Genomic DNA, 15,306 nt, shown 5'->3' with positions numbered 1-15,306 from the left:
CCAGGAGTATTATCCTCTTTCTCTCGCAAGCATATGTATTATCAAACGCAAATTCATAACTCATATAAATTATGATATGTCCTTCGATATCATGGAACATCTCAATAAAGACTTATTTTGAAACACAAGGAATTTCTCATTTTGAATAAAAATATATAATATATTTTTGAATTTGGGAATGATTTGATGGAAAATGTGCTTTGGGGGTTATTATAAATATGAATTATCTCCGTTTAGATGGTATCGACCAGTACAACACAAAGGGCAAAATAGATTCAATCAAACATATATAGGGCAAATTCGCTATCGAAGAAACTTTCCTTAATTTAACTTTGCTTTCACTTTCAAGATGATTGAGGGTAAGTCAATCTAGAATCACTAGAGTAAGTTTAATAAAGTCATCATCAATGATCTAAAGAATGTGATCTAGAAGGTTTCTAATTTTGCAGGCTACAATATTGGTTTGTTCTTTGCCCGGTTCTTACTAGCACTTTCGTGATTCTTAGATGAGAGGGAGTGAGACTATATCCATAAAGCTATAGAAAGCGTAGAAATCGGAGAGCGAGACAAAGGTCGCATGCACTAGAGGGGAGCAGTTGGACTATGTTGTGCACGCGCGTGTCTATCGGTTCGACTACAGATGAGTGGATCATGGATTTTGGATGCACATATTACGTGACATCACATAGGAGTTGGACTCTGTTGGCGGGATCTGTGAGATGATCGACATGTTCGCTAACCTTATGTTGTAAAGTCGTGTCAAATCGCTTTCCTTACTCTTTGAAATAATAGAAATCCATAGAGGCAACATTTCACCTCATGAAAAGCGAAAATTTTATCTTTTCCCGATGGATCATGACGGTTTTGATTTTTTTAGTAAGGGAGTAGTTGTATCGGCAGTGTTAAAATGGGAAATCTTTAGATTTTTTCTTTAAAAAATGTCCAAATTATTTAACAGAATTAAAATAAACATCGGGAGTGCCGTCCTGGATGATTTCACGATTAAGAATTTTTGGTTTCTACGATTAAGAAATTTTAAAATGCGAAAAATGAAAACGTTTTTTTATAGGATAATAAAAAAAAGGGGACATGGCCCTTTGGCCGTTTTATTATTGTCTTCTTCGTCATCCATAACGTCCCTACACACACTGAAAGTGACGAAGCTTTGCTTGGTTGCTTCTTTGATCGCTGGTCAAGCATTCGATCATGGCGAGCGCATCTTCCATCGCCTCTTTTTTTTTGTTGGTCCAACCAGGTACCATTTTGTTCATTCATTCAAAGTGTACTAAACAAGTGTTGAAGACAAGAGTCAAGGCATAATAAATCCCAAAGGTGTTGGGTGGCTTAGATAGCCAATTACATGGGAGTATCCTTTTCCGTTTGGCCTTCGCAGCCCAATCTGCAACTTGGTTGGCTTCTCGTGAGCAGTGGGCTAAGGAAACGCTTTTCAAATGAGCTAATAAGTCTTTGCAATCCTAAAAAAAACTCCTCAGGTACCATGGGCCTTGGCTTGGTTCAGTTGAGAATTTAACCACAGATTCATTATCTGTCAGAACTTCCACATGCAGCACACAATTTTGCCTTAGTTCAGTGGTATCTACCAGCCATACCAACGCTTCCTTCAGCGCTAGAGCTTCGATCTCAAGGGATGAAGAAGCCGCAAAATTCTTTGCGAATCCAGCTATTATCACTCCCTGGTAATCTCGACACACTCCCGCCGCCGATCCCTCTACAAAGCCGTCGATCCAAGACCCATCCAAGTTGAATCTCCAGACCCCCTTTATTGGTGGTGACCATCGCTCGGGTAGGATTTTCTTCTCCGTCCACCGATTCAGCGCATGAATGTTCCACCGGCGGAAGGTGTTGGTTAGTGTTTGGGCATCTTCGACAATTGTTTCTGGGTTGGGTCATCTGTTCTGGAATACAAATGCGTTTCGCTCTTTCCAAATTAGCCATAGAATTCCGGCGACCCATTCTCGAGAAGAAGGACCAGCTCTTGAGATAAGCACTTCATCTACCCATTTGTCTATCCTTGTTATGTTCATCGGAGATGCCTGCACATTTGGCCTTCGATCTGACCAAATTGCTTTGGTCGAGTCGCAGAGGACGAAAATATGTTCAGTAGTTTCGGGGGTCTTCTGACAAATCGGACAAAGAGGGTCTGGTACTACTTTCCTTTTGCACAAGTTCTCCTTCGTGGGTAGGGCATTTTGGCACATGCTCCATAAAAAAATGCAAATTTTAGGGTCGGTGTGTAGCTTCCATATCTTAGTCCATAGGGACCGAGGTGTTTGGTATGATGAGGATGCTTGTTCTATGTCTGACTTTGATAGTGTTGAGCATAGTTTATTGTATCCCTGTTTCACCGAGTACTCCCCTGTAGTGTTTCCTGTCCAGACCTGTTGATCTCCTTCTGAGTTCGGCCTGATCCGAATGGCAAGTATTTCTTTCACAATGTTCTCTTCAAATAGCTCCTGCAATTGGTGGTCATTCCACATATTTGATCCTTGGTCGATTAAATCTGCAACTCTTTGGGGGTCTTCTCGGTTGGCTGGACCCGCGATAACGTCGAACTCTAGCCATTTGTCCTCTCTTATATCAATACTTTCTCCGTTTCCGACCACCCATTTAACTTCAGAACTCATTGCGTCTCTTCCCATAAGCAAGCTTTGCCACCCCTAAGAAGGGCGGGAGCCCTTTTTTGCATTCCATAGGTTGCCTCTTGGGAAGTAAATCCCTTTCAAAGCTGGCTCCATAAGGTAGAAGGAGATTGTGCGAGTCTCCATGCTTGCTTGCCTAACATCGACTTGTTAAAAGTAACAAGGTCTTTGAAACCTAAACCTCCATCTACTTTCCTTGCTTTGAGAGTTTCCCAATTCTTCCGGTGAATTCCGGACTTGGATGAGTTTTGTTTCCACCAAAAGAATGCTATCTTCTGCTCTATGGCTTTGCACACTGAGATAGGGATCTTAAATATCAACATAGAATATTGAGAAAGCGCTTGTACTACTGTTTTAATCAAAGTCTCTTTTCCCGCCTTAGATAACAATTTCTCTTTCTAGCCCTCCATCTTCATGTTTACCCTTGCCAAAATCCATGCAAACATCTGTTTTTTAGTTTGACCCCAATTCGAGGGAATCCCCAAGTATTTTTCGGTTTTCTCCATAACTGGTACTCTTAGTGCACTCGCCATGTTGCTTTTAAGACTTTGTGGACAGTCCGCACTAAAGAAGACCCCGGATTTGTTCAAATTGATTGCTTGTCCTGAACCAAAGCAATATTGATTTAAAATGTTCGCCAAATTCTGACATTCCCCCACAGTTCCATCTAGAAAGAATATTGCGTCATCAGCAAATAAGAGATGAGACAGGGTGGGGCAGTTTCTGTTCAGTCTTATCCCCTTTAAACTTCCGTCATCCACTACTTTGCTTAATAGAGAAGAGAGCACATTAGCCATGATTATAAATAAGTAAGGAGATAGTGGATCTCCTTGCCTGATTCCTCAAGATGGCCGAAAGAAATGTAATGGTTCCCCATTGATTTTGACACTGAATGTGACGGTCGAAATACACTGCTTTACCAATGACACCCATTTCTCACCAAAACCCATTTTCAGCATACATGCACATAAGAAATCCCATTCTACTCTATTATATGCTTTTTGCATATCCAGCTTTAGAATCGCCCGAAACTTCCGTTTCCTCTCCCTAATTCTCAGTTGGTGGAGGACTTCTTGAACTATTAAGATGTTGTCTTGAATTAGTCTGCCGCTAACAAAAGCATTTTGTTATGAGGCAATAAGATTCGGGAGCCAAGGCTTAAGGCGATTCGCCATTACCTTGGAGATAACCTTGTAACTGAAGTTACACAAGCTAATGGGTCTAAACTGGGTAATACTTTGTGGATTAGAAACTTTAGGAATGAGAACAATATGTGTTTGTTGAGCTCGGGGTCAAGACTACCTGAAATGAAGAAATTGCTGACTAGCAGGTGAAGGTCATGCTGTATGTCCTCCCAGTGATGGTGGTAGAATTGGCCATTCATCCCATCGGGGCCTGGGGCTTTGGCTGCGCCTAGCTGAAAAATCGCTTTCTTCACCTCCTCTAAGGTTATTGGCTCTTCCAAAGCTTCGTTCATCCCTTCTTGGGCAAGAGGAGGGCACTGGTCTAGAATCGGCTGGAAGTTCCTGTTGCCTACTGATTCATACAAAGACTGGTAAAAACTGGCAATGTGTTGCTTTAGTGCATTGGGTTCTCGACACCAATAATCATCTACTTTCAGCATTGAGATCTTGTTCCTTTGTCTACGCTGAACCGCAGTGGCGTGGAAGTATTTTGTGTTCTTGTCTCCCCATTTGAGCCAATTGATTCGAGCCCTCATCCCCCAGTAAAGTTCTTCTTGCCTCCACAAATTCTCAATATGCTCTTTGATGCATTGCACTTCCTTTATACTTGACTCCCCAACATCTGTGTTTGTGAGGTCCGTGAGTCTTCTTTTCGAAGACACTATTTGGGAACGAGCATTGGAGAATCTCTTTTTACTCCACCCAATCAATGCTTATATGATCTTTTTCAACTTGCTCGCGAAATCTTCAGGCATGTCTTTCTGATTCCATATCTTCTTCACCTACCTTTTCCCAGCGGTACAAAATTTCGTTGAAGTCTCCAATGCAAATCCATGGGAGGTGATTTGTTGAGCTTATTGCTTGTATTTGCTGCCATAGCTAGAGTCTTTCCTGAAAGATTGTGGGGGCATGTAAAAAGGTGATACGCATCATGTTCCCACTGTCTTGGTCCCTACAGGATACATTAATGAACTCCTTTGAGCTATCTTCAACTACCACTTCCACTCCTTCGTTCCACAAAACAGCCAAACCCCTCGCTATCCATATAGGATCGACTATCACCGCTTGTTGAAATTGAAGTTGCCTCCTGATTCTGTCTACTACTATTTTTTTATTCTTAGTTTCCATTAGAAACACTAAGTTGGGTCTATCTTGAGCCACTAAGGCTCTGAGATGTTGGACTGTCAAGGGTGCACCCAACCCTTAGCAGTTCCAGCTCAAAAGCTTCATATATCCCCCGGTGGCTTATTAGGGCTAGCCACCAAAGCCCATTCGCTCATCCCAACCACCATCTGAATTGGTGTATCAAGTAGCGCTTCCTTGTTAATAGATTGATTGAGAAAGTCATGCAGGCCGCATGAGTTGAGTATTTTCTGTTTCTTCGTCGCAGCCACCTTCTTAAAGGATTTGAGCCCAATCTTATCTTTCCTCGAGGTTTTATCTCGTTTGGCCTCCCTAGCCGGATCAAATAGGATGATTTGGTTATCCTGCTTAGTCTTCCCCTTGAGCAAGGTAGGTCTCTCAGCTTGCTGATTTTTGCCTTCAATTCAGATGTTATAATCAGCTCCATGGATGTTCCAGCTTGATGGTTAGCACCTACAACTCCGGTCCCCTCCTTATGTTTAGTTCTTGGCGCCTCTGGCTCTACTAGGATAATCTCTCTTGGTGTTTCCGGGATCGTTTCTTCATCCTCTGACATTGGCCCCTGTTTATCATAGAAAATCTTCCAGTAAGGACTGAATTCTCGTTCTTCCACTTTTATCCACTGCCCACATTTGCCCTCGATGTTTTCTTCAAGCCTTGATTCCTTATTCGGTACTTCTTTGCAGAAGGTAGCATAATGACCTATCCTTCCACACGAATAGCAATAATGTGGAAGTCTCTCATATCTGAAATCCACCCAGAGTTTCTTGTAACCTAAGTCCACAATAGTTCCTGATTTCAAAGGGGAGGATAAGTTCAGGAATACTTTTGCTTTACCATTCTTACGAGGGCAGCCACCTCTCGACTCCAATTTCACCTCTAAGACTCTTCCTAGTTCCCCTAATACACTCCGAATCACTTCCTCTGTTACTCTCCCTCGGGGAAGGCCTACTACATGAACCCAAAACGCGCAATGTGTGAATTCGCAACAGTGCTTAGGAGTGTCTGGGTCCCCTTGCTAGAGGACCAATAAGTTAGTCGAGAAGGACCAAGGGCCCATTTCCAACTCTCTCTTTTTCTCCTCCACCAGATTGAAGGAAAATGAAAAGACCCCTGGCTCAATAAGCTCACATTCTACCGACTCAGTCTTCCACACTTTCCTCATCATGCATAGAAAAGCTTGGAAGTTAACATTTGATTTTGAAAATAACTTCCCATAGAGCAGACGATCGCACTCCTTTTTTTTTCTTCATTAATGTCTCCTTTAATCGGTATTACATCATCTTCTGACCATAGATTCCCAAGTTTCCTACATAAGACAGCCAGGCGAACATCACTACCCACCTCACCTTCCATAGTTGAGGCTGGAAAGCTGGGGTACCACTGGCAAGTGAGCCCTCTGCAACCGTCTATCCTTGCTTTTTTGGTTTTCTTTGATGCAGGGGGCAGTCGCCCTTGGAGCTTGAACCCACAAGAGAGTCGCACCCATCACTCTTCCTTCTCTGTTGCTGCCATTTTCAGAATCTTCACAGGAACGCAGCTGGAGACCAGTACCGATGACTTACTGTGGATGCTGAGGTTGGGTGGGTTGCGTGTAGAGTGATTGAAGGGCTCGGGTGAAATTGATTTAGGGGAAAAATATGTGGGAAGGTTTAGAAGTGGTGAGGGTAAGCAAATACGGTTTGTGCAGGTAAGAGATGCCACCCTCTTCCATTGATTAGGGCTTGAAGCAGGATCAGCTCGGGAGAGGAAGCATTTCGAATAGGGTAAAACGAAGACCGAAGGGTGGAAATGTTTCATCTATCGCCTCCTTGTCCAACGATGATCTAATGGTTTGTCCTTATGTGTTCTGCGGTCGTCGTTTGACGATCCTCTCTCTGAACCGGTTTGTGTTTGTGATCAGGCCACGGTGGTCGGTGGTGCTGCTGCTGGTAGCGGGGCGGGTGCGCCATTGAAGCTGAAGCTGTACAGCTACCGGAGGAGCTCATGCTCCTTCTGTGTCTGTATTGCCCTCAACTTGAAAGGTCTCCCCCCCAAATGCGCGCTCGCCTGGGATCCGCCGCTGCTCTCACTGAGCTGTTTATGCAAACCGAATATGCCACCTTCAAAAATGACATTCCCATCCTCAAGACCGGTGAGGATTTTCCCTTACTCGCCCTCACGGCTTCACGGTTAATAAACGGGACACCACAACCAAACAAACAAAATACTTGAAAAAAGTTGGAATCACAAAGATTGATATTGTCAAAATACTATGATAATGAATCTTTTAGCTAAGATGAGATTCGACCAAAAAAAAAAAACTATGATGAGAGTGGAAAACCCACAAACCTTGGAATATAAGTAATTTGCTTTTCACAAAAAAATGATATCTAGCTCCGTTTGTTTCACGGAAAATAATTTCCGGGAAAACATTTTCCGAATTTTCCGGTATTCGTTTCATGGAAAATAACTTTCCACGGAAAACATTTTCCTTCCTATGGATAAAATGCCTTCACTTTTGAGGAAAATCATTTTCCTTCTTCTTCTATCACCATTTACTTTCAATATTTTCTTTTTCTTTTTTTTTTTCTTCTTCTTTCTCAGCAGGTCGCTGGCCACAGCGGCGGTCGGTGACCAACCAGCTCGAGCCTTGCCACAGGCCGGCGAGGCTCTGTCTCGCCTAAACCAGCATGAGCGAGCTTGTCCAAGGCTGGTCGAGGGAGTTCGGGCCTTGCCAGATTCGGCGAGTTGGGCGAGGCTAGGTCGCCAGACGTCGGCGGGGCTCGCCCAGCTTGTCGGATTTGGCGAGGCCCAAGCTTACCTGTGCCAAATCATGCGAGCCGGAGCCTCGCCATAGGCCGGAGAGGCTTGTCCTCGCCGGAATTTGGCGAGCTCGAGCCTCGTCGGCTTGTGGCGAGGCTCGAGTTGGTCGGTCGCCGGCCGCCATCGTGGCCGGCGACCGGCTGAGGAAGAAGAAGAATGACGAAGAAGAAGAAGAAGGAAAAAAAAGAAAAAGAAAAAAGAAAAGAAAAAGAAAAATATTTTTAATGACTTCTGGGAAAATTAAAAAATATTTTTCGAAACTTTTTCAGATTTCAGCTGAACACTGGAAAATTGTGTCATTCTCCAGGAAAATGACTTCCGGGAAAATATTTTTCACAAACGTAATATTTTCCGATGAAATGAACGGAGCCTTAGTGATTAGTTTTCCTTAAAAATATTGCTAGTTAATTGCATTGAAAATTTGCCCATGCAATAAAACATTTTAATGAATTTTTTTGTATTAAATAAAATTGAAAAGGTAGGGTAAATTAGGAAAAAATCACATCTCTGACAGCACATAAGTATTATAATAGTAGAAAAACTTACTAAAAGAATAATATATCTAATAAATGAACTTCTTTGATGATTTATGACAAAGCATAAAAAAACACGGGTCGAAGATGATATGCGGGAATTTCTTTACCATTCATATTTTTATAAGAGAATTATTTTTCAATCATATTAAATTAAATAACACATCTTGATTAGATAATATAGAGAAATTATCAATTTACCACTTAGATAGAAATCATGTGAGGCATGGAAGGAGAATTGATGGGTCAATTACCTCCTCCACTAATTTGAAACGATAGAAATCCACGTAGCAACATTTGAAGTCATGAAAAGAGAAAATTTATCTTTTCACGATAGATTTTTATGGTTTTAATTTTTTAATAAGAGTAGTTGTGTCTGGCATGGAAAATTTTTAAAATTATCTTTTAAAAAAGTCCAAATTATTTTACTAAATTAAAATAAACATTGGGAGTGCCGTCCTGGATGACGTCACGATTTAGAATTTTTGTTTTTTACGATTATTTACTAGCCACGGGCGAGGTGATCCAGATCCAGCGAGGGTTGGGCTTTTGCTTGTGGCCGTCGAAGGTTGCCTAGGCAAAGTCGGGCCTCACCTGTGGCTTTCAAGGGCGGCCTCACCCGACCCTTTTTGGGTATTGCCGGTGGCAGGCTATCACCTAAGACTGGTCACTGGCGAAAAGGAAAGAAAAAAAGAAAAAAAAGAAAGAATAAAAAGGGGAAAATATCAAAAATTAAAGTACGAAAATTCCTTTGACTAGTCGGTAAAGTCCGATTTGAAATAATATTCACCTCAATTCCTTATTTTGAAATAACGAAGACACTTTATGTCATTATTTCGAATTTTCCCTTTTATGTCTTGAAAAGTGAAAATTTTATCCTTTCACGATAGAGCATCATGGTTTCGATTTCTTTAGTAACAGTAGTTGTATCCGCAATATTAAAATGGAAATTCTTTTTAAAAAAAATTTCCACTTAAAAATGTCCGAATTATTTTACTGAATTAAAAATAAACATCGAGAACGCCGTCCTCGATGACGTCGCGATTAAAAAAATTCAAAAAAATGCGAAAAAAGAAAATGTCTTTTTTTTTTACGGGATAAATAAAAAGAAAAGAAAGGGGGGACACGGCTCTTTGGCCGTTTTACGATCGTCTTCTTCGTCGTCCATAAATAAATAATTCGTTCGGCCACCATTTCCACACCCACTCTGACAGTGGCGAAGCTTTCCTTGCTCGCTTCCTTCCTTCCTTCCTTCCTTCCTTCCTTCCTTCTTTGATCGCCGGTGCAAGCGTTCGATCATGGTGTGCGCGCGCATCTCCCCAGTCGCCCTCTCGTCTCTCGGTCCCGATCGCGGTGTCCCGCCGACGTGTGGCGATCCTCTCTCTGAACCGTGTTTTTGTGTGTGTCTGTTGTTCACAGGCGGCGGCGGTCGGTGGCGGCGGCGGTGGTGCTGCTGGTGCTGGTGCTGGTAGCGGGGCGGGTGCGGCGTCGAAGCTGAAGCTGTACAGCTACTGGAGGAGCTCCTGCTCCTTCCGCGTCCGCATCGCCCTCAACTTGAAAGGTCTCGCAGTGGCTTCTTCTCAACCCCCCCACTTTCTCTCGCGCGCCTTTATGTTTTCGTGCTGTTCTGTTGCGATTGCTGGCGTGTTGATATGGAATCCGAGCTTCGGAAGTCGTTTCCGCGGCGTTTTATTTAAATTCTTTGTTTCTTGGGTGTGACTTTTTTTTTTTTGGGGGGGGGGGGGGGGTTTTGTGGTGCTGCGCTTATTTGGTGTTTTAGAGGTAATTTTGTTTGAATTATTCCCTGGTGCGATGTGATGATGGCGATAATTTTTGGGATTTGAAGGGCTTGAGTACGAGTACGTACCTGTAAATTTGGTGAAGGGGGAGCAATTGAGTGCAGGTGAGTCCTCCGTTGGCTGTTCCCTCTGTTTTTGTTTTTCCCCCGTTATCCTGAGTTAATGCGGTGCTCTGGTCGTGTTTATCGTTTGCTTTATCCTTGGAAGGCCTATGGTTAAGCTATTACTGCATTACAATCGGCTTGCACGAGCATGATGGGCATTGTCGAATATGGTTGTAATTCCCATCTGTTGGCTGGGCGATGGGATGGGAAACTTGTCTCAACATGGTTATGTTTTCCAATCCGACTGTATGGAGTAATCTGTCAACTTATGGTTTTCAACATTTAATGTGTTAGTTCTTTCCTCCAGCAGTGGAATATTTATCTCTAAGGGTGGTTGAAGAAAGTCTTACACAGTGAATCAGATGTCAAGATTACTGGAATACCCCGTATAGACTGAGAAGCAAAGATGCTGGGTGTGGAGAGTTTACAAAAGACTTTTAAGGAGATTTTTTTAACTCTAATGTTTTTCTATATGTTTTCGTTTTGGCTCTCTTTGTTTCCTCTATAGCCGTCCGAATAATTTATCTATTGGCACCAATTGCGTTGTCATGTATGACCCAATTTGTGTTTAACTGTGTCATAAGTTCCTTCCAGAAAAAAAGATTTGCTTGCACTTACTTACCTTTGAGCAGTGTGAGATCATCATAATCTACCAAATGAGGTCATGCTGCCAGTTACTTCTCCTGACATGATACTGTGAGAATGTTATTCTGTCTTATGTCTTGCTGCATATACCCCGCTTTACATCCTTTCTTTTTGGGAAATTTATTTTACCTAAAGGACAAAGAGAGAGTGTATTATAGCAAGGGTAACAAAGACATGTCTGTTTGTCAGTTACCCGGCTGTGACATTCTTTGATTTCCGAAGTACTAGGTAGAAGCAAGTTTACCTTTTTGGCTTGGCAGCAGGTAGTCAAGTCCTCCATATTCATGATTGGATATAGTTCTTCTCACTGCCGTTTTGCTTTTTCAAATGGTAGAGTTCTCAAAGCTTAATCCAATTAGTTATGTGCCCGTGTTGGCTGATGGGGACTTTGTGCTGGCAGACTCATTTGCTATCCTAATGGTGAGAATTTGCAACTTTCAACTCCTTCACATATCATATTACTGGGCATAGAGGACCCTTCATCATTTTATAGACTTTCTTGTGTAGGCTGTGGCCTGTAATGTGTCCTTTATGCCTTGCAGTATCTAGAAGAGAGATATCCTCAGCACCACCCACTGTTGCCCGGTGATTTGAAGAAAAGGGCAATCAACTATCAGGTAAAAAGGTTATTACTTTTGGAGGCTTTTCCTTGTCTTCCATGTCTATCTGTGAAGAATCTAGCAACATCATAAATGCCTTAATAAGTTTTAAATTGTTCCACTGGCTTTTTGTTGCATGTGGATCTATAAGGTGATTGCCTGGTCAATGACATGAATAAACCTTCAGTCGAAATCTGTTCAGGCATACGACTTTACCAGAACTTCCAGTTCCAGCATTAAAGGCTGGTTATAAGTGTGACCTCAGCCTCCATCGTTCTTTTTCCCCTCAAAACAATACACCAAATCATCATTTTTCTGCTAAACTTTTGCCAAATTTTCTTAAGTTACCTAAAATTTGGTTGAACTATATCTGTAACTGCCTTGGGGGTTAGGCCAGAGCCACCAGCTATAAAATTCAGAGAGTAGGACAAGGATTCTGGCTCTGTGGGTGGTGACAACTGAGGAATTAATTCGCTTGTTGACACTAGGCTGAGGTGCAATAGGGAGATGACAGGGAGATGAAGTACCTGTATATTATGACATATGTCAAGACTGACAAACAGCAATGATTGGAGAATAGATACATGATGTGTTTTTTCATGTTGACTTTCTATTCCTTTTATATGATCTTATGGCTTCTTTTTCTGTTGAGTAACTCGGTCTTTTTTGTTTAGGCTGCAAATATTGTTTCTTCAAGCATACAACCTCTTCAGAATCTCTATGTTCTGGTAAATATCTGAGGAAATTAATTGTTCCTCTCAGTAGCTGGTTTCAATATACGGGAATGTGCCTAAACAACTGTTGCATCACAGAAATTTCTTGAGGAAAAAGTTGGTCCCAGTGAGCCGCTTGCTTGGGTTCAATTTCACATTGGAAGAGGCTTTTCGGGTACATTATAGTATTATTGATAACTCTGCTGATCTCCTTTGCTTTTTTTCCCCCTCAATTTTTTTCTTTTTTCTTTATTTTTTTTATGTAAGGGGGTGGGGGAGAGGGGTGGTGGAGATGATGTCTTCCTTTTTGATAGCATGATTGTATGTGCACAAGTTGTGAAGGTCAGCTAGGTGATAGCTTTCCCTTGAGCAGATGCTTTGCTGATTTTTGGTTGATTTTCCTTCTGCATAATCGGAGCGGTTAAATTTAGAAGCAATTTAATAGTGAAATAGTTTAGTATAGAAAAAATAATTATACTCAAGAGGAGGGAACCTCCTAGTTGCAGTTATATACACCTTATAAATTGACACCATTGCCACATTTCCTTGAACAAAAAGTCATGCTTGTCTAGATGTGTGACTTGACTTAACTGGAGAAGAGATTTGCTGGCCTCAACTTAAGAATGTGTTTCATGAATATATCAAATTGAGAATGATCGGTCCTGTCTGATAGTGGTGAAAATCCAGTGCTTAGTCCTGTTAAATATGAGAATTTCAAGGGAAGTACCACAGTCTAAATTTGTCTGAGGACTAATTCAAGCTTGCTCTTGTTACTTGAACTTGACTTTGCGTAGGAATGAACAGAAGAGTAAGTTCTACATGGTTTTATTAACATTTGAGAAGAAACTTCCCTAATTGATACTTGGTTAGGTTAATTCTCTCCTGAGTCCTGTTTAATACATATTCCAATTTCAGTAAGGACACCAGATTCCAACTATAATTATAGGCTCCTACTGGTGTAGCATGTAATGCAGCTTAATCTAGGTTAGATTCCCATGGTTTTTCCTACATCATACTGTGCTCAATGTGCAGTCCATTTTCTTCACCCTTCATTTCTGAAACCGTTATTGGATAATTGATTCTTGTAATGTGTAATTATGGTCCATTACTAGTATAGCATGAAGTGAAGCTAAATCTAGGGTTGCTATTGCTATAATATTCCCCACGTGATTGTGCAGTATGCTTTTTCTTCACTGTTCTTGTCAAAGGCCATTTCTGATTCCTCTAAACAAAGGGTCTGAAAGTTCGTTCTGATATATTGCAAAACCTATGTTTGGAAACATGTGTTTAAAGTTGCAACACCTGGAAATTGGGTGAAACTGCAACTGTTGGGTGTTGCAGCTGTGAAGTGTTGCCTAACACCGCAGAAAAGCTGAAGCACCTCCTTTCAAAGTGGTAACTACTGGACATAGCTATACCAAATGCCCTATGAGTATATTCAGTTCTTTCCTTCTAGCTTCATTTGCTTGGGATTTTTCTTCTTTATCAGTTCATTTTTTGTTACATAAGTTGGAATTCCAATTTATGGTGAAGCAGAGAACAGTTCTGATTGTTTTTAGCTGGTTTGTCATGACTAGATATCGTTTGGGTGCTGAGTTTGCTTCACGTTCAAATGACATTGTACTGGATGGAATTTCTTGAATTCTCGATTGTTCTCATTTTATTCTGTTGAAATAATGGATGAAAAAATTCAACTTTTAGAGTGGTAAAACTCGTGCTTACATGTTTCAGCACTTGAGAAGATATTAGCAGACCATGCTGGAAAATATGCCACGGGAGACGAAGTTTGTCTGGTTTGATTTCTGGGCTCTCTCTTTGCTGAAAGCTTCCATCTTTTTGTTCCATCTTGTTTGTTTTCTATTCTTTGTCATGGTCAAATTTTCAGGGCTGTTCACAGATCCATTATACCTGTTCCTCCTCTCTCTTTCTAGTGCATCATTAGGTTAATGTTAGGCAAATTGACACATTATGAAGCTCATGTGACTTCACACGTTTGTGCCAGAATCACCAACTGACTGTTGGAAGAAGAAAACCCCATACTGTATCACCACTAATGTTAACTTTTATAAGCTCATTTTTGAGAAAAGACGCTTTTATAAGCTTCTCTGTCTTCTGACCTCAGTATAATTTGGTGCTGAGTTAGCTGTTTATGCTGCAAATGGTCCGAATTCAAAAGTTCTTCTGGTCCTTAAAGGAAAATGAGTAAAAAATCTAGGTTCACTATACCTGTTTAATGAAAGATAGATCGTATGCTATGCTGATGTCTGTTGCACTCCGATGGAGAGCCAGAATGAGTTCTCTTCCCCAGTCTGTAGACTAAAAAGCTTGCCATCATGTTCTATTTGTTCTCCTTCGAAGTGATCAAACAAATCATGTGTAGGCCGATGTTTTCCTGGCACCCCAGATTTATGCGGCTGTCAAGAGGTTCAATGTTGACATGGTAATTCTCTTGCCTAAGCATGCATAGTTCATATCATATGGAGTTCGGAATTAAATTCCTTCTAAGTTACTCTTCTACAACAAACATTAAATAAAGAGTGGCATTGTGGATCTGTAATGGTGCAGAACCATTATCTGTAATTTCACATTTGCTGGATAACAGAAGGTCCCCATAAACTGCACATGGATAAAATCAATCATTCCGAACTCCATTTATACATGACGGCTGGGAAAAAAAGATAAAAACTCCTCCTGCAAATGGTTGCCCAAATTTCATAAGTGTCTTGGTTTATCATGAATCAAGAAATATCCAGTTCATTGCTCTTAACTACTTTTGTAGAGTCAATATCCTATCTTGTCAAAGCTGCACGAGACATACTGTGAGATACCTGCTTTTCGAGATGCCGTGCCAGAAAATCAGCCAGATGCTCCTCAACCGCAAGCTTAGCTGGACCAGTTGGTGGGACTGCAAAATACTAGCTCGGCAGCTGCTTTAAGAATGTGGTGATTCCGAAGAATAATATTGCCTGAGTTCACGGGGTATAATGTTTTTTTTTTTTTTTGAGTCAAGATGCGGGGAATTATGTTGGATGCCTATATTCAACCGCAAGAACATTTCTTTGGCTGCTCTCAACTTTTCATATATGCAACACCTGGCATACTAAGAGAGTTTACTTTGGTC

The 15,306-nt window shown here is 41.4% G+C and overlaps 1 protein-coding gene across 1 annotated transcript; it reads left to right on the top strand.

Moving 5' to 3' along the window:
* Positions 1-9,541: 9,541 nt before the first annotated feature.
* Positions 9,542-15,306, top strand: LOC115692579 (glutathione S-transferase zeta class-like). The gene is made up of 10 exons (XM_030619486.2): positions 9,542-9,626; positions 9,745-9,886; positions 10,172-10,228; positions 11,208-11,293; positions 11,416-11,490; positions 12,147-12,200; positions 12,285-12,360; positions 13,917-13,978; positions 14,566-14,625; positions 14,965-15,306. Exons 1-10 carry the CDS (start codon positions 9,624-9,626, stop codon positions 15,070-15,072), a joined length of 723 nt encoding a protein of 240 aa, XP_030475346.1. The 5' UTR covers positions 9,542-9,623; the 3' UTR covers positions 15,073-15,306.

Source organism: Syzygium oleosum, unplaced genomic scaffold (genome assembly GCF_021117445.2).
Source record: "Syzygium oleosum isolate NSW1041296 unplaced genomic scaffold, Sole_v2.1 Sole_v2.39, whole genome shotgun sequence".
NCBI classification, from domain to species: domain Eukaryota; kingdom Viridiplantae; phylum Streptophyta; class Magnoliopsida; order Myrtales; family Myrtaceae; genus Syzygium; species Syzygium oleosum.
This window is presented reverse-complemented; position numbering and strand designations above follow the sequence as displayed.

What these genes read in the sequence shown, in the direction of transcription:
- LOC115692579 (XM_030619486.2), top strand. An exon ending in CATCGCCCTCAACTTGAAAG is followed by an intron (nt 9,887 to 10,171) that starts GTCTCGCAGTGG and finishes TGGGATTTGAAG; the next exon opens with GGCTTGAGTACGAGTACGTA. An exon ending in CGGGAGACGAAGTTTGTCTG is followed by an intron (nt 13,979 to 14,565) that starts GTTTGATTTCTG and finishes AATCATGTGTAG; the next exon opens with GCCGATGTTTTCCTGGCACC.